We start from the raw sequence: 19,188 nt of genomic DNA on the forward strand, positions 1-19,188 counted from the left end.
GTGCCTTGGTTCTCGAACACATCTGTTCCAGAAGGCTGGTCAAAAACCAAAGAACGTTTTCCCATTACAATGACTGGAAAATGAAATTTCTTCCAACCCTAAAAAAATTCTTTTTTTTTTTTTTTTAAGCGATTTTTTTTTTTTCATTTTATTTTATTTTTTTAGCTTTTCCTGATAAACTGCATTGTAGAAATACATGTACAGTTTAAATACTTTATATAATTAAATCATTTAAGAAATATATTTATTTTTTGGTTAAAATGTATTCTTTAGCCTCATAGAGTTTGCTAGGCTGGGAGTACATTTGCCGTATCTGTAGCGACTCGGCCCCCAGCCTTGTAAACCAATTTTTATTAAAAGTGCAAGTGTAGTACAACCAATAATGAGGGGGAAAAAATGTTTTTTATTTGCACAGAAAGTACACAACATAAAACAAACTTGCAACCAGAGGTAGGGTGAATGGAACAAACAAAAAAAACAATGCAAAAGAACAGTTTCAGATGTCTTTGGTGGTGGTCACTCGCCCCTTTTTCACAGAGAATGAATCTTGTTTTTCTGCCGTCTTTTAAGCACTTTTCTGAAGTGGCTCATAACGTCATTAAAATTTTGCAGTGCTCTGCGATATTCAGCTTTACTCAGATGAAGTTCTACAAAATTATGAATGTCATTCCATTTAGCGCAGATAGCTTTAATATCGGCACGTGAGACATCCTTCCTGCCTACAGCCTCATCTGACAAAATCTCCTCCCTTCCTCGACAAGCTAACTGCTGCTCGTTCACGAAAATAATAAGCAACTTTTTAACTTCCTCCAAGATCTGTGGCCTTTGCTTGGTCAACATTGTTGCTCCTTTAGCTACATCACTTGCTTTGAGGGGATCCTTTTGTTTCAGAATGGCGCTGATCGTTATTTTCGCCATGCCGTTCTTCTTCGATAGCTCAGAAACACGCAAACCAGGTTCGTGCTCTGCTATCAAATCCTTCTTGAAGTCGATAGTTTTACGCACCATTGTCCCTTTACGTTACTGTTGCTCAGTTTGGGGGTGAAAAAAAAGTCACTACAGTACTGGGAAATGTCCACGAGCAGAGGAGTGTGTGTGTCAACTGGTTTCCGTTTTTTTTCGGGGGGGTGCGTTTGAAAGCAGAATAACAAATCATCGTGGGTCAGCTGGTCGGGTGTTCGAATACTTATTTTCGTTCTAAAACAAAAGCATAAAAATCTCAATTTTTATACGAAAACCAAGACGTTCGAAAACCGAGGTACCACTGTATCCTCCTGCCTGTTTCTCTGATCACCTTGGCTGTTGTATTCCAGTCTTCCGGGAGCTTATGCTTTCCATTGAGTCCGTCTCACCGTTTTCCGGAAGGCTGCACAACATTCTTCCTTTCTCAGCTTCCACCACATGGTTCTCTGCTCTCCCTTTGTCTTTTAATATTCCTACCCACCAACAGATTCATCCTACACACCACCATTCTATGCTGTCGAGCTACACTCTCCCCCACCACTACTTTACAGTCAGTCACCTTCTTCAGATTACATCGTTTGCACAAAATATAATCCACCTGCGTGCTCCGCTCTTGTAGATCACAAAATGTTCCTCCCTCTTCTGGAAATAAGTGTTCACTACATCCATCTCCATCCTTTTTGCAAAGTCCACCATCTGTCCCTCAAAGTTCCCTTCCTGCATGCCGTACTTACCCATCACTTTTTCATCATCTCTGGTGGGATGGAATATTTTGAAAAGAAATGCTCACTAACATATTTAGATAGATTTGTGAAAAATATTTGAGAGAAATGGGCTTCTGTGTATGTAGAAGTTTTAGATCTTGGAGTCCGGCTCACAAAAAATGGGGAGAAAAATGTGTTGCATTATTTTGTACTGTGTACAGTATATCTTTCTGCCGATTTATCTTGTGACATGGTATGTTTGTCAGTTTGCATTAAGTGGTTCTATTATTTCTTTTCAGTGCTTTCACAGACTTACCCTGCTCTTCCTCCTAATGCACTTCCCAACCTTACCAATTTTGCTGCACAGCCTGGTGTTCTAGGTAACGCACCCAGTTTTCAGGTGAGATTTACCATTTTGTCTGTATTTATTGTCCATACAGCAAACAATCTAAGCTTTGTTTCTGTAGCACTTTTCATGTTTCAGCGGGTGATCCAAGTTTGCGTTTGGTACCTTTAGCAACACCAATCTGTTCAGGTGTTGGAACTGGCGCTATGGTAGGCACTGATCCAGGTCACATGTGAATACTGGAACGCCCAAAAAAACCGTCAACTCATGCTCAAGAGTTTAAATGTTTGACCAAGTAGCTTCCCTGGGGTCCAATTCTTTGCTGGCTTCCCATCGCAGAAACCTTCTCCTCTAAAAAAACAAGGAAAAGAGGGGGAGTCATTCTACAAACATCCATGAGAGCCCCTTAAGGCCACACACGCAAGGGATCCTGAATTGAAGGACAAAGAAAACGCATCAAAGTACATGAACGTTGACAAAAAGAATATAATCTTGGAATCTGACGTGGCAAACTACACAAATGGTAACAGAAGAGATTTGAAAATGTGGCCGTCCTCCATATGGGGCTTTGCATCAAAAGTCCAGTGGAGTCTGTCCAAGGCTAGCTTTCCATAGTCAGAGTCCATGCACTAGTCAGAAAGTCCAACTCCATATAGGTCTTCGAACAGCTCCACACTAAGTACCGCATTTTCTGGACTATAAGTCGCGTTTTTTTTCATAGTTTGGCCAGAGGTGCGACTTATTCTCTTATATATGAAATTATTAAAACATTATTACATCCATCCGTCCATTTCCATCCAGTCGCTTATCGGTTATTTTCACATTGACAACCGTAACAGGCGCTCTCGGCCCTGTAGCTGATGACGGATGAAGAGCATAGCTTCCAACTGAATCCACCATGCAACTTTCCGGGAAGTCATTGTATTGTTCGGCAAAGTATTTGCTTCTATGACAACCAAAATTATCATGTCTGGATTCAAAAAGGTTGGAATAGGCTACTTGTAACAGCAACCGACGATGAGTCTGATGTAAGCGACGTAGAAGAGGAAACGGTGTGTCGTCTACCTCTGGAGTTGGCGGACTTGTTTGGAAGTGACACCGAGGATGAAGATTTCATTGGATTTTAGTTACCGGGTATTTGGAGTGACACGGATGGTTTTGGTAAACTTCTTAGTATGTTTTTTTTATGCTAAAGTTATTAGAATAAATCTTATGTTATGTTAACATACGAGGCACATTTTCAGTTGTCATGTAACTTAAGCATACCGTTCAGCTTGTTGTTGTCTCGATTCTATTTTTATTTTAAATTGTTCATTTGAATTTCAAATGACATTTCTGTTCTCGGTGTTGGATCAAATTTCCCCCCAAAATTCATCTTATACTCCGGTACGATTTATATATGTTTTGTCTTTCTTCTTCTTTCGGATTTTATGGCTGGTGTGACTTGTACTCCGGAGCGACGTATAGTACGGAAAATACGGTACTCATAGAAAAACAGAATATCCGGCAGTATTTTCCAACAAACCCAAACATATCTTGACAATTTTCAAATGGATATTGAATAAAACATTTGGATGTCTGTCACGTCCACAGGTTTGGAATACCCCGGTGGGGGAAGATGTTTAACAGTAGTGGAGTTGCCAGAAGATATGTAAATTATGGATATGGAATTATTCCTCTCAATCTCAAATTCCTAAGAAGTATGTATTTTGCCAAGTTGTCTCATATGCATTGTTCTCAAATGAGTCCAATGTGTATTTAACAAAAGAAAAAAACGTCGGTCACAGTGATGTTTACGTAGGTTAACATGTGGCTGCAACACGCTTCTGTGTACGGGGGCTGAAGCCTATCCCAGCGGTTTTTCTTTTTTTGAATATGCATTGGAATAATTTGAAAACTGCATATTTAAAAAAAAAAAAAAAAAGTCTGTCCGAAGTTTAACGTGGACGCAACACTCTTCGTGTACGGAAGAGCTGACTCGCTAGGATTAGGTTAGGGTTAGGGTTAGCTCGCTGAATGTGAGTTTGTTTAAAACCAGGGGTCATTTTGTTTAAATATTGGTATTTGTAATGAAAAAAATGAGTGCCTCCGATGTGGAATTTATTCTTGTTTGAGAACGAACGAAGCAACGAAGTATTTGTATGCATCCAGACTTTTCTACATTTTCAAACTCTTCCGTGTAAATCTCGACGACATACTCACCAGATACATGTGTAGATCCAGTTGTCTAAGACAAGCGGAAGCGAGTTAACAGTCCACTTTCTCATCGGCGAAAACATCAACTTGGGCATTAAATATGGGTCCTCTATGACAAGTGTCTCATTTTGCTTTTTGGAGTTAATCTATACCTAAATATAATGTGCCCTATTGACTCCCCCCCCCCCCCCCCCCACACACACACACACACAACAAAACATCAGGATTGTCAACAGGAATGTGTGTTCCAATGTATCGCTAGCTTGTTGCCACAAATGTCGATTATGTTGAACTAAACTTCCAGCATTTTCACAACATTGCAAGTATAGACCGTTGGTGTTTATTCCTTGACAGGCCAGTGCATTTAACTTTTCTTCAAATAGTTTGTCAGATCACGATTTTTTGATTTTATATTATATTTTAAATAGCGTTTTATATCAGGTTTTACTAATATCATTGAAATTGAAAATGATCTTTTCTGAGTTTTAAATTTTAGATTTGTTTTTAATTTTTAATTTTTAATTTACAGTTATATATTAATCCAGTAAGTTATTTTTAGGTCATCCTAATCACACCCGCAACTTTATTTGCGAGCATGACTGACCACACCCGTACGTTTTTCAAATGTGAGTGACTGCGTCTATATATATATATATATATATATATATATATATATATATGTTTAGATGTCTTTTTACTGAATAATTCACTTAATTCATTTGTCTTGAGACAAGATGGCATATTTTAAGCATATTTTAATGACAAATGTGATTTTGTGCTATCCGGTGATAGGGGATGGGGGGCAAAAAAGTCTGGGCTTGGCCCTTGGGGAACTTCTGCCCAATTTTTTTTCGCTCAGGACTTAGAAATTTTACTTTCAATTTTTGTCTGAATTTTGTTCACAGATATGGCCAGAATGCAACACAGCCATCCATGTTTTCAAAAATTTCACAGGGGGGGGGGCATGCCCCTGGACCCCCCTAGAGCTCACATTTGTATTTTCGGGAATTTTCATGAAAGTCCACTTTCATCTCTGATAAAATTTGGTGTTTTAATTATTATTTAGGTCGAAAAGGAGGTTTGTTCTCTTTAATCGCCCTAAATGCGTTAGCTTTATGAGAGGAAGTAAAAGTGGTTTCTTGGTCTTGGTTCGTTCCCCCCCCCCTCTTATTACTGTTATGTTGTTTTGAAGCCTTTCTGCTTCACACAGACTTACGTTCCTACAACCCAGCTCCAGTCTGTTGGACAAGTTTATCCTACACATGTCCCTTATAATGGTAAGATAAGACAACTCTCTTTACAAACTACAAGAACATCAGAACATAATGTTTCTTTATATATTTTAAGTGGGTAAAACTATGTCCTGTAGGCTCCAGTGACATGACTTCCTTCTTGATGATTGATGCTCGGCAGCAAAACGCAGAGCTCCAGTTAGCTGTTGGAAAAGTGGCAGACAAAGTTGATCAACTTGCATCTAAGGTAGAAAATCCAAGAAAACACATAGAATGGCTTTAATACAAATTTCTGTGTAAGAAAACACTGTATGTTGAATGACAGGCACTAATCCAGACATGATATTCTGCTTAATATTGTCTTTGTGGACAAAGAATTAAATTCCTCAATTTTCACCCATCTATGGGCTGACATATCTCCCACCGGGAATTGAATTAGAATTTACAAACTAAATTTGAAAAACATAATTTGAATCTATATAAATTGAAGTCCAAAAAACTAAAAAGTGAACACAGGGAGTTCTCGTATTCAAACGGTCTCGACGAAAAACGTTTCGACTTTATGACACCAGAGTCTTGTCTGCCATCATGGCCCCAGCACCATAGTCTTTCTGCTTAGCTCATGCATATTGCTTATGTGTTTGTGCACTGGGAGTTTATTTGTCCTTTTCGGCCACCTTTTTACACATTATGGCCCATAAGAAGGAAGCTGTTTTTTTTTTTTTTTTTTGCAATGGCCATGGAAACGAAGGTGGTTAATATAATAAAAAATAAATAAATCGTAGAAAGGATTAACACCAACAGACATGACGGACATAAAGACTTAGGTTTCAGTCGGACGACTGTGGCGATTTATTATTAAGGACAAAGCCCGTATTTCAGCGCATGTGAATGGTATCGCGCCTATTAGGGATACAATGATCAATTAAAAAAAAAAGCAAAGCAACGTTCAGTTGTTGCTGAGATGGATAGATTAGTTACGTTATAAATCAAGAATGAGAATCAACATAGGCTTCATATCAGCCTAACCTTCATTAACCCTAGAGAACCCAAGACATCCAAATCCTCTTTTAAAATTTTACTTCCGGTTTAGATAATGGGTCACGTATGACCCAGTGGGCCTTAACTACCAAAAAATAATGCATTTAATGCAAACACATGTGAGATGTTGGGCTCTAAGGGTAAAAAGAGTAACTGTGGTGTTGTTAACCAAAAAAAATCAGCTGGAATGGAATCATCAGTTTGTTCACAGCATGTCAGAATGTTGCATTACATCGATTTCTTTATTTTTTTTTTTTCCCCCCACCTCCTGCCATGAAAAATCTGTGGACAGTTTAGGATTGAAGAAGAAGCCCGAAGTGACATATTTTGCAGACACCTACAGCTTCTGAGTCGAGTGTATTTACCTCTTGTACAGGCGAGAAATTAGCAGTTTTTTTCTGCTTGTTAGCCAAAATGCCGGCTTGTTGTGTTGCTGGATTTTGCTCAAATACTTGTGAGGATGGATTCACTCTTCACACATTTCCAAAGGACCTGATACGTTTTGAAATGGATTGCACGGGTGCAAAGGACAAGAGCTTTGTGGGTTCCAAATGAAAGGTAGGTGCATATTGAGCTACTAATAAATTAGTTGGACGAATTTGTTACACAGTTCATAGCATATCTTACGTTTGAATTTAGATTATATCCCTTTGGCCAAACCAATAAAATATTACAAAGCACTTGTATTGCGTTTAAGACATTTTTATCACACGCAATACAATACAACACAAAACAATAACAGATTAGAAGTACAAAGACAGTTTTGTCGCGTGTAACACAAGCTAACTCGACAAACAACATATAGTCACCACAGTCGAACAAATGTTTTTTCTCAGTCGACAGCCATCCTCATCCTTATAGGAACCTTCGAGAAGTCTGTGTCCGACGACATATTGCGTCCTTCTCTCAGAACGTAAAAAAGGATCCGCGTCATATTAACATAAAGTACGTAATTCAAGGTGTGTTGATGCCCACAGGCTGCCGTTTCCTCCGACGCAGAGGTTGGTTGAGCTGGGAGGTGTGCGGGCCCTAACCCCCCCGCCCCCTCCAAACATCAAAAATGATTAACAACAATAACAATACACACATAATACATACCTCTAGATTAATTTCAATAACATCCACGATGTTTACTTCACCTGCCATGGGTCCTCCTAATTATGAGCCTGTCATTTACAATATTTAATCATCCACGTGTGCCCACTCTTCTGTCTGTCGGGGGGTCTGTTAGTGGAGAAGTGATCCACATATTGTCTAAATAAGGTGCGAAACGATACGGTAAAATGGCCTCGGTTCCTTCACTCGCTTCTGAGATGTTTTCTTCCTCAAAAAGACGTTGAGTCTCAGAAGGGGTGTCAGAAAAAATGCTAAAATCGCTCTCGTTCATCTGCCATTGCATTTGGCACAGCATGTTTTCAATGTCAGGGATCCATTGTGACGTTTGGACCAATCCCAGTGGTCATCTTTAATTTTTAATTTAACGGTGAGGGTTTAAATTCGAGTTAAGTCGCTACATTAGAACCTGATATCAGTCGTAGACCGAGGACTCCCTTTACAAGACATATTGATCCTTAATGGAAATTCAAATGAAATATCAGTTTGATTCAATTTCAAATGACCTGTGACCGAACTGGAAGGAATAAAAATCGATCGGCAATGCGCAGATCTTGTCTTCGGCCAATAATCACCTTTGTTTTTTTTCCCCCTTTAATCACGTGACATAGTTATTCTCCGGAAAGTCAAATCTTCTAACCAGCGGCAGTATTTTTGACATCTCTCCTTAACCTTTGTGGAATGCAGTAATTGGACTTCAGTTAATACAAATTCAAATTGTTTTTCAAATTCAGTTTGTAAATTTCAAATTCAATTCCCGGTGGAACATGTTTCAGCCCGGCAACATCACCATCTTCTGTTAACTGAATTTAACATAACTGCTCTTGCTCCGGTAGTTGCATGACAAACGTCGCATACTTACTTTCCACTCTGATCATTTATCTTATTTATTAGATGGACGACTTTCAAAGGCAGGGAACCTTCTCCCTGGGCTTGTCCGGTTTAACAACGGAGTCTGCCATGATCATGGAAAACGTCCAAAGAATTATCCAGGTAGTTGCCAGACATCGTCGTTTTACTGCCACCTCGTATGACTGGCACTTGAGTAGTCCCAACGATTCAACATTTTGTGATGATTACTGTCTCTGTGTTGTTAATGCGCTTCATCAGGGGTGTCAAAATAATTTTCTTTACTCACACATCTGAGTTTTACTTTCGCTTGGATAGTTACAGCAATATATGTATGTCTGTACCATAATTATCCTCCAGTACACAAAATAAGATCCATAATGGACAATTACAATTGTTACATATTTTAATTTTGTCTGGTTTTAATAGCATTTGCGGGTACTGCAACTTTTTCAAATAATACTAAGAAAATTTGCAATTACAATTTCAGCCCAGCTGTCAATAGGCAGGAGGCAGGCTACCCCATAAGATCGTTGGCGGCCAATCCCAGGGCACATGGAGACAGACAACAGTCGCACTCACTATCACACCTAGGGGCAATTTAGAGTGTCCAAATAATGCATGTTTTGGGGATGTGGGAGGAAACTAGAGGGCCCAGAGAACACCCACGCAGGCACGGAGAGAACATGTAAACTCTACACAGGCAGGGCTGGGATTCAACCCTGGTCCACAAAACTGTGAGACCAATGCTTTCCAGCTACTCCACCGTGCCACCTTTTAACGCAGATTAAGTAAATAACTGCACAGATAGCTCCAATGACCTTAGTTTAGATGTCTTTTGAAAACTGATCAAAACTTGTCACTGTTGTGTAGATCAGTGAGATAAACATACCAATCTTAACATAATTGAGAGATCTCATGGCTTGAGGTTGCAGGTTCAATCCCTCGTCCACCATTATGTTCAAGTATCCTTGACTCAACTCAACTTTATAGAGTGGTTTAACAATAACCGCAGATGTATAAAAATGCTGTACATACAGTAAGATAGAATACATGAATTATCAGAAATAATTACAATAATAATTACAAAATATTTTTTTAATTAAATGGGAGCTTCCTTCATACTTGCATTTGCCATAAAGGAGATGAACTTTTTTTTTGCCTTCCCTCTCTTTGCTCAGTCGACATGTTGTGAAGTTGTCCGTCATTGAGAGAGTATGACATAATTGAAGTCCCCAAAGACTCATATAAGGGTGCTGGAATGCTGAAATTATCCCGCCACAGCAGTATGTATGATGTTATCAGTGTTGACACAAAACCTGCACTTTAAACACTAGTTACAGTACATCTTCCCAGCCTGCTTTGCTCCCGGGTCCTTTGTGCCACAAAGCAGTGTGAACAATATCTTGGAGGCTCAAAGGGGCACTGTTTTGGCATGTGGGCGACCACAGATGCCAGTGTCTTCCTATCTCCGGGGTTGAGGTCACCAAGGTGGTTAAAAAAAACTCCTTTGTGGCAGAGCACCAGGAGTGGATGAGATTTGACTGGAGTTCCTAAAGACTCTATATGTTGTGGGGATGTCTTGGTTGCACGCCTCTGCAACTTCGCGAGGATATCTGGGATGGTGCCTCTGCAACTTCGCGAGGATATCTGGGATGGTGCTTCTGAATTGGCAGACTGGGGCGGTGGTCCCCCTTTTTAAGAAGAGAGACCAGATGGTGTGTTCCAACTCTTGGAGAATCATACTCCTCAGTCTCCCTGGTAAGGTCTATTCAAGGGTACTGGAGAAGAGGGTCCGTCGGGAAGTCGAATCTTAGATTCAGGAGGAGCAATGTGGTTTTTGTCCTGGCTGTTGAATAGTGGACCATCTCTACATCCTTGCCAGGCTCCTCCTTTGGGGAGTCCCTTTGATTGTTGTTCGGGAGTATGGGGTACCAATCCCCGTGATATGGGTCTGTTTGATCCCTGTACGACTGGTGTAAGAGTTTGGAGTTTTTATTTCCAGCAATAAATCGGACTCGTTTCCGGTGAGAGTTGGACTCCGCCAAGGCTGCTCATTGTCACTGATTTCGTTCCTAACTTTTATGGACAGAATTTCTAGGCGCAGCCTAGGCGTAGAGGAGGTTCAGTTTGTTGCGCTCAGTATTGTCGCTCTGCTTTTTGCAGATGATGTGGTTCTGTAGGCTTCATCAAGCTGTGATCTGCAACGCTCACTGGAACGGTTTGCAACAGTGTGATGTTGCTGGGGTGAGAATCACCTCCAAATCTGAGACCATTGTCCTCAGTCAGAAAAGGGTGGTGTGCCCTCTCCGGGTCGTGGATGAAATCCTGCTCCAAGTAGAGGAGTTCAAGTATCTTGGGGTTTTCTTCACGAGTGATAGAAAAATGGAGCGGGAGATCGACAGGAGGATCGGTGCAGTCTCTGCCGGGATGCAGACTTTATATTATTCTGTTGTGGTGAAGAGGGAGCTAAGTCGAAAAGCGACGCTCTCAATTTACTAGTCAATCTACGTTACTACCCTCACCTACGGTCACGAGCTGTGGGTTGTGACCCAAAGGGCAAGAACCCAGATACAACCGGCCAGAATTAGTTTCCTCCGCAAGGTGTCCAGGCTTCCCTTAGAGATAGGGTGAGAAGCTCAGCCATGTAGGAGGGGCTCAGTGTCGAGCCGCTGCTCCTCCGCATTAAGAAGAGCCAGATGAGGTGGCTGGGGCATCTGATCCGGATGCCTCCCGGATGCCTGGCTGATGAGTTGTTCCTGGTATGTCCCACTGGAAAGAGACGCTGGGGACGACCCAAGACACGCTGGAGATATGATGTGACTCTGCTGGCCTAGGAATGCCTCAGGATCCCACAAGAAGAGCTGGAAGAAGTTGCTGGGGAAAGGGAAGTCTTGGTATCCCTGCTGAAACTCCTACCCCGTGGGAGAAGATGGATGAATGGATAGTGTTGCTTCATTTAAAATGCTATGATAGCTACTTTCTGCTCACGACTTTTCATTTAAAAACACAAAATCCAGATCATAATTTGTAATGATCTCATTAATCAGCATTGATTTGTTACCCTGTGACCTGATATTAAAAACAGCTAGGCTCGCAGAGATAACTGGAGACAGTGGTTTGATAAATTTACATTCACTAAGTTCAAGGTTTTATTTTTTTTATGCCATATCTCTTTGACAATTTTTTTGTCCTGTGTAATTGCAGGGATGAAAAATGCCTGATGTCCATAGGGGTCTGAGTTTCTCTGGAAAAGATCAGTCAGATTTACAGATAAGTCTTCATGGGTGAAAGAGGGGCATCTCACATCTTAGTGGATGGTGGTTTCAGGTCAGGAGGGACTGAAGAAAAATCTTGGCGTGGTATGGGATGAACTCCGTTGACAATAGTCTTCATACTATTCATCAAAACGCATCATTGCATTCAGGCTAGGAGAGGAGGAGCCAACATCTACTGCAGATGATTGTCTTCGTCGTAGAGGGGAAATCCTGAGGTGTGGATTGTTCCAATGGGGAAGGAAGACGTGTGGGAGACTTTTAAGTGTGGGCTCATTTCATTTGTCATTTGGTCCTCCAATTGTTTGGATGACCCAAATTAGTCTGTCTGCCACTTGTCTCCTCCCGATTATAGGTCCGATTATACAATCCACAGCATTTAACTTTTGTTAGATCGATGAAATCTCACTTCAGTACCTCTGATTGATTTCATAGTTGGGTGCTGATGATTTATTTATTTATTTATATATTTTTTTAAAGAGATATTCGGGCACTGTGTCATTAGTAAAACTACTTTGTACTTTGGTGTTCTTTTCACTGCAAATGTGTTTCACATCCTTGACTGCTCCATCACCAACTATTAATGATACTCTAAAGTAGGGATGCTCAATATGTCAATCGTAAGGCAGTTTTGGTCAATCGCGTGACAGGGTGCCAAAAAAAAATTCCAGCCTGACGTCTTTTTTTTTTTTTTTTTTTACACCCACCCCCTCCGCTCCTAAAGGGGTACACTTAGAATTACAAATGTTACCGTACTTACGTAGCCCACCACCGGTGCTTCAGTTAGCAACACAGTCTGGGCAATGTTGACCAAAGACGAGGTAGACATGCTGCATATGTTTACTCTCGAATAATGGCAAAAGTAAAAAAAGAAATGCTGTTGCTTTAAGATGCCATGAATGTCGGAGTATGTGAATAATAAAAGAAAAAGTCAATTAGATTTTCCCTTTTTCAAGTGAGAAAGGTCTGGTCTGAAGCCAAAGTAAAAAGTGTAGGATGAGATGGTGTTACGTTAAAATTCCACCTTGGCACAGCCTGATCGAGGATGAAATTACAGAGAATACAGTGCACAAAAAGCTAATTCTGTATTTTAATTATAGGAGGCAGCATAAGTTCAAACTTAACTGTTTGGGAGCATCATTCAGCTTTCAACATGCAGTGCAAAAGATATTGTGCAAGCAATAATTCAGTTTTACACCAAGAAAAACAGATGGGGATATCATTCTGGATTAAAAAAATAAATAAATGAAACAAAGTTGGAAACGACCTTTCAAATATATAGTTCATAGTTGACTTGGTTTGGTTAGCAATGTAATTTTTTGTGTTCTGATGGGAATGTCAATGCTGTAATCTGAATCTTTTAATGAGCCATGTAACTTCAATGGATGACATTGATCTGACAGTGCATATAGTATGTCTGATGTTGCTCACAGTGTTCAAAGGGAGCGCTCACGGCCTTCGTGTGTTTGCTCACACATAAAAATTAGAGGGAGCATTGACGTCAGCCTATTGTCCATCTCGTCGCTTGATTCAGGTTTGGTAGATACGTTGATCACACACATATAAAGGCGCGTTCTGGCAAGGTGGCCTCCTATTTACCCCCCTGTCAGTAGATCGTGAGAGGCCGGCTGCCTGAAAGTACATCTTGGGGTAAAAAGTCTGGGCACCCTTGCTCTAAAACATGTGCTAGCATACATGCTAACATTGTAACCAGTGCGTTTACGTGTACTTTATTGGACAAGTCATACAAAACACACTTCCAAATGTTGGAAATCTGTGCACCACTTTGTAACGCTCCATGTCTAATGTGGCACCTTGTCTTTTTATAAGCAGATGTAAGACGTTTGTGGTTGTGAAAATACAGTACATTAAAAAAAAAAAAACTTGGAGAGCAAAATAGGGGAATATACGGGGCTGCAAATGGTGAACCGTGAATGGGCGAGGGCACACTGTACTCCCACGCTTTTACTACAAACCCATGCTCTTGTAACACGTGCAGAATATGGCTTGGCAATATCTTGCAGAAATATGCAGGGAGATCTCTGAAAAAGACATTGCTTTAATGGCACCATATGTTTCTACAAAACCTACCGTAATTTCTGGCCTACAAAGCACGACTTTTTTCACACGTTAAGACATTGCTTTAATGGCAGCATATGTTTCTACAAAACCTACCGTAATTTCTGGCCTACAAACCACGACTTTTTTCACACGCTTTGTACCCTGCGGTTTATGCGGTGATGAAGCGTCAGTCAGCACGGTGCTAGCGTTAGCACACCTGGCTTAAAGCCTCGGTATACAAACAGAGTTTAATGCTAGCGCCACGCTAACTCGTTCTGTCTACCGAGGCTTATAACCAAGTACGCTCTGTAGGCTGGGAATTACGGTATATGCACTTTTCAGCATAAATGGTGCCCTCACACGTGTGTGAGATATCACAATATTCTTTATGCAGTGATGTCACTTTTTGATGAAGTGTTGCCTGAGGAATCGAGTTTTTAGGCATTCAGTGTTGGTGTTTGGCCCTGTCGTTTACATGCAGTGATTTCTCCAGATTCTCTGAACCTTCTGGACTGTACATGATGAAATTCCCAAATTCCTTGCAATTGTATATTGAGAAACATTGTCTTTTAACTATTTTCTCACACACTTGTTTACAAAAAGTTGAACCTCACCCCATCTTTACTTTCAAATGACAGCAATTAAGAGAAGCACCTTTTGTCACCAGTCATGGCACCTACCTGTTCCCAATTTGCCTCTTTACCTGTGAGGTGTTTCAAGCAAGTGTTTGATGAGCATTCCTCAACTTTGCCACCTGTCCCAATTTTGTGTTTGGTGCTGCCATAAAATTATCCGTTGAATATCTGTTAAAAACAATTTGATAGAGGCCCTATAGCTCAGTGGTTGGAGCATTGGTTTGGTAAACCAGGGGTCATGAGTTCGTATCACACTGCGGCCTCCACTCCCGAAGGGGTTGCGTCAGGAAGGGCCAAACAAATATGAGCGTTTATCTGAGATGTCATGCTGTGGCAACCCCTAACGGGACAAGCCGAAAGAAACTTACTACTTACTGTCGTCTTTTCAAATAAATATAGGTTGAGCATGATTTCCTAATTATTTTATCCTGCTTTTATTGAACACAACATCCCAATTTAATCTGAATTGGGTTTGTATATAAAGCCCACTAGAACATCTGCATCTTGTTTGGGGTTAATCAGAGGAATTCAAATCATTGCAGTTTATTGCTCACTCCCATTTAACATACACATGAATGAGTGAATAAATCTGAACACAGCCACATCCCCAGTTATGAGGGTGTGCACTCTTAGATTATCAGTTTAATTTTCTTACTTTGTCCAAAGGATTTACATTTTTTCCATTGGGGTTTATACATTATGTCATATTTGTGATGTAAAGAAAATTGGCCTCACTTTTTTAAGTTCACAAAACCTGGCATTTGTCACCGATGTGTCGATGTCCACCTTATGACCCTCGTGAGGTGAAGCGGTTCAGAAAATGGATTATATCCTTTTCTTGTTTATAGGAAAATGAACGTTTAAAGAAGGAAATATCGGAGAAAACCTCTTGTATTGAGGAACAAAACTGCAACATAAGTGAACTATTCAACCAAAGCCAAAGGTGAGTCCAACTATTTTTCAGTAGTGTCAAGCCTTCTTTTCCAAATGCCCAGATACTGTATAATGTCAATTCATATATGTTCTTTAGGTATATGGAACAGAGCAACACTGTTGTAAAAAAGAGAAATTACTCCCTCAATACCTCGAGCAAACAGAGTGAGGGCAGACAGCTGCAGGCTCAACAAGACGAGGTCAGTTTTGCTCATCAGTCCCAAGTTTTAAATTCTCAATTTACGCTTTTTTTTAATGTTATAGCCAGGTTCCTCATTCTTTAGGAAGTTAACATAACAAAACACAAAACAAAAAAAACATTCCAACACAATGTTTAGTTATCTTGTACAACCACGTCAAACAATTCACACGAGGAGTCCAACAAGAATTTTCAAGTGGCCTGCGAGGCCCTTTTCCCTTTTAGGGCCAGATTGTCTCTTTTGTAATAATGTGAGGGAAATTGTTTTGGTTGTCCTTCTTGCACACTTTCCCATAGGAAATAAACAGAGTCCATGAGGTTAACCCTATGTCGATTGGAAAATCAACTGCATTGTTAAAATCTTGTGACAATGCCCAGGAAACTCAAGTGAAATAGAGCTGTCAACTGAAAACTGACAAAACAATTTCAAATGCTTTTATTGTTACTAGTTGGAAACATTGATAAACTTGAAAAATATGAAATCATAGAAGCCCATTCTTGTCTTTTTTTAAATTAGATCAATTTCTGCATTATTAAATATAGTTGAAACCAGAAGTTTACATTCACTGTGCAAAAGCATTTTATTTTTTGTCTCACTGAAATCAAATCTCTCCTGTTTCAGGTCGGTCAGGGTCACCAAAATGATTTCATTGTATTTAGTGCAACAATAATGAGAGAAATTGTTGTAGAATTATATCTTTTTTCCGATGTCAAATGTTAACATACACAAAATACTATGTCTTCAAAGAACATGAAGAAGCCTAGATGATGACCTCATGGCTTTGGAAGCTCCTCATAGGTTAACTGACTTGAGTTAATTGACGGCACACCTGGGGATGTATTTAAGGTCACACCTCAAACACTTTGCTTCCTTGTGTAAAATCATGGGAAAATCAAAAGAAATCAGCCAAAAAATAATAGAGAATCGTGGATCTCTACAAGTCTGGCTCTTCCTTGGGTGTAATTTCCAGATGCTTGAAGGTGCCATGTTCATCTGTTCAAACAATTATACCCAAATATAACCATTATGGGAATGTCCAGCCATCACACCACTCAGGAAGGAGACGGGCTCTGTGTCCCAGTGATGAACGTGTTTTGATTGGAAATATGGGAATCAACCGATCTTTTGAAGATGCTGGTTGAAGCTGGTAAGAAAGTATCATTATCCACAGTGAAAGGAGTCTTACACTGATATGGGCTGAAAGACCAATTATTGTTAGTCCTGTCTCCCAGCATGTCTGTGAGGTGCATCATTTATAAATTATTTTTTCAGTCATTGTTTCATTTGAGCTGCTTTTACATCCCCAAAATCCAAATCCTCACTCCTACTATCCTCTAATCCTGCAACCAAGGAGCGGCTTTGCTCATTTCTGAGGCCGGTAACACTTAGCAGAGCAAAATTAAATCACCAACAACGAGCTCAGCCTAGCAACGAACTACCGCTAGAGACGAGCTAACGCTAGCGAGGCTTACATTGGACCACAAAGAAGAAGACTACAACGAGGACCGTGAGGATTTAAAGGATGCTGGACAAGTGGACACCCTCAACTTCAACTTGCTCCACTCCTGCCGGAGGAAACACTGCAGTGACATTCTGGTTTGATTCAATTTTATCTCTCTCTTTCTTCTATCTTCAGATAGTTTTGAACCCTTACTGAGCCTAGGGAGTATGTGAATTGTGTACCTTGTGTGTTGACTTTATTTGATTGTAATCTGCAGCCCTATGGGTGGCACAATGCAGAGGGTTGCGTTAGGAAGGGCATCCTGCATAAAACTGTGCCAAACACAATGAGCGTTCATCAAATGAATCCCATACCGGCTCGGTTGTGGCCCAGGTTAACAACGTCCGGCCCTGGCACCGTTAACCTGCAGGGCGTTGGTGGAAATTCACCTACCCGTGGGTCATTGTCATAACCAGAATGCTAGGGCGGACCCAAATGCACGATTCGGTAGACAGGAAGGCAGTTAAAGGAAGATCTTTATTCGTTCCAAGGTCGAATGCTGGAGAGTCAGTCTGAGCAAGCAGTAGTATCAAGCATCAAGCTTAACGGGGTTGGTCAGAGGACAGGCGGCGCCTTGAATGGACGACTCCAGACTGCCCAGGAGCCTCAGGATGAGATGCATGGAAGTCCCTGATGAGGCTAGGGTCAACGATAAAACGGGACAGAATCCAGGAATGTTCCTCTGGGCTATACCCCTCTACGACAGGATGATAAAAGTCAGTGTACCGAGTACACCGGACCGCCGTCGATCATACGGGGGGGCGGGGGTGCTTGACTTGGGGGACTAATGGCGATGGAAGAGTTGGTCGAAGCAGACTTACATGGAACGTGGGATGAACCCTCATCGACCTTGGGAAGTTTCAAAGAAACAACAACAGGGTTAATGATCTTAGTGATAGGAAAGGGACCCACGAACCTGGCAGCTTGCTTGTTTTACTTCGTCCACAGCGGAAGATCCTTTGTGGACAACCATACGCGTTGTCCCACCTTGAACGCCGGTGCCCTTCTTTTCTTGAGGTCCGACGCGAATTTGTAGGAGCTGCCCATGCGTCTTTTTGTCTTTCGGGCTATTTCCCAGGTCCGCTTGCTGCGTCTCACCACTGCCAATGCGGATGGCACCGCGGAGTTGGTGGCCATAGATGGAAACAGAGAGGGTGGGTAACCATAAATAATGTGGAACGGAGCCATAGCTATGGAGGTGGAAGGCAGAGAGTTGTGGGCATACTCCACCCAACCGAGGTGCTGGCTCCAAGTGCTGTGATCATGTGATGCCAGACAGTGTAGACCGGTGTGCAGGTGCTGATTTATTCTTTGTGTTTGGCCATTGGACTCCGGGTGGTGACCTGAAGTGAGGCTTACTTACCCCAATGAGTGTGCAGAACTCCTTCCAGAACCGAGATACGAACTGCGGTCCTCTGTCCGATACTACATCCACTGGCAGGCTGAGATAGCGGACGACTTTGTCTAGTAGTAGCTGCGCCGCCGTCTGCTTGGCGGACGGAATCTTAGGAGCTGGTACAAAATGCACCATCTTAGAAAACCAATTGATGACTGAGAGTACCGCTGTCTTTCCCTGGGAGCAGGTCAGACCTGTAACGAAGTCTAGGGAAATGTTTGACCAGGGACGAGAGGGAATTGGTAGTGGCCGTAGCTCACCTATAGGTCACAGGGGAGAGGTCTTATTGGCCATACAGATAGGGCACGCGTTGCCATTACTCCCTCACGTCCTTGCCCAGGTTTGGCCATCAAAACCGTTGTTCCACTACTGAGCGGGTCTTCACCATGCCGGGGTGATAGATGGTCTTGTTTGTGTGGGCCCAATCAATGACGTCTCCTCGTAGCAAATAAACCACGAAGAGACGACCAAAAGGACATTCGGCTGGGCCCGGGGAGCCCCTTAGAGCCTCCTTTACCCGTGTCTCGATCTCCCAGGTGAACCCGGACACGAAGCAGGCCTCCGAAAGTGTAGGAATACTCATGGCTTTCGTTCGCTCCCCTTCATGGATCCGGGATAGTCCGTCCGGTTTACCATTCTTCAAAGCCTAGACGAAGAGAGTGAAACGGAAGCAAGTAAAAAAAAAAAACAAAAAGTGCCCACCTGGCTTGGCGAGCATTCAATCTCTTGGCGGTCCTCAGGTA

The 19,188-nt window shown here is 41.5% G+C and overlaps 1 protein-coding gene across 17 annotated transcripts in view; it reads left to right on the forward strand.

Annotated features, from left to right (window-relative positions):
• LOC133499991 (ubiquinol-cytochrome-c reductase complex assembly factor 3-like) overlaps positions 1 to 19,188 on the forward strand; it is a 124,706-nt gene that overhangs the window by 51,674 nt on the left and 53,844 nt on the right. For 14 of the 17 annotated variants that reach the window (XR_009794807.1, XR_009794808.1, XR_009794806.1 and 11 more), the window contains 6 exons: positions 1,967 to 2,067; positions 5,402 to 5,486; positions 5,579 to 5,688; positions 8,490 to 8,588; positions 15,264 to 15,358; positions 15,446 to 15,548. Coding sequence is in view for 14 of the 17 variants with exons in the window: in XM_061818494.1 (XP_061674478.1) it covers positions 1,967 to 2,067; positions 5,402 to 5,486; positions 5,579 to 5,688; positions 8,490 to 8,588; positions 15,264 to 15,358; positions 15,446 to 15,548 (593 nt within the window). In the remaining 3 variants the exon portion in view is untranslated. The remainder of the gene's footprint in view (positions 1 to 1,966; positions 2,068 to 5,401; positions 5,487 to 5,578; positions 5,689 to 8,489; positions 8,589 to 15,263; positions 15,359 to 15,445; positions 15,549 to 19,188) is intronic. The other 3 variants (XM_061818505.1, XM_061818488.1, XM_061818492.1) reach the window with 2 other exon arrangements.

Source organism: Syngnathoides biaculeatus, chromosome 4, assembly GCF_019802595.1.
Source record: "Syngnathoides biaculeatus isolate LvHL_M chromosome 4, ASM1980259v1, whole genome shotgun sequence".
In the NCBI taxonomy this organism is placed as follows: domain Eukaryota; kingdom Metazoa; phylum Chordata; class Actinopteri; order Syngnathiformes; family Syngnathidae; genus Syngnathoides; species Syngnathoides biaculeatus.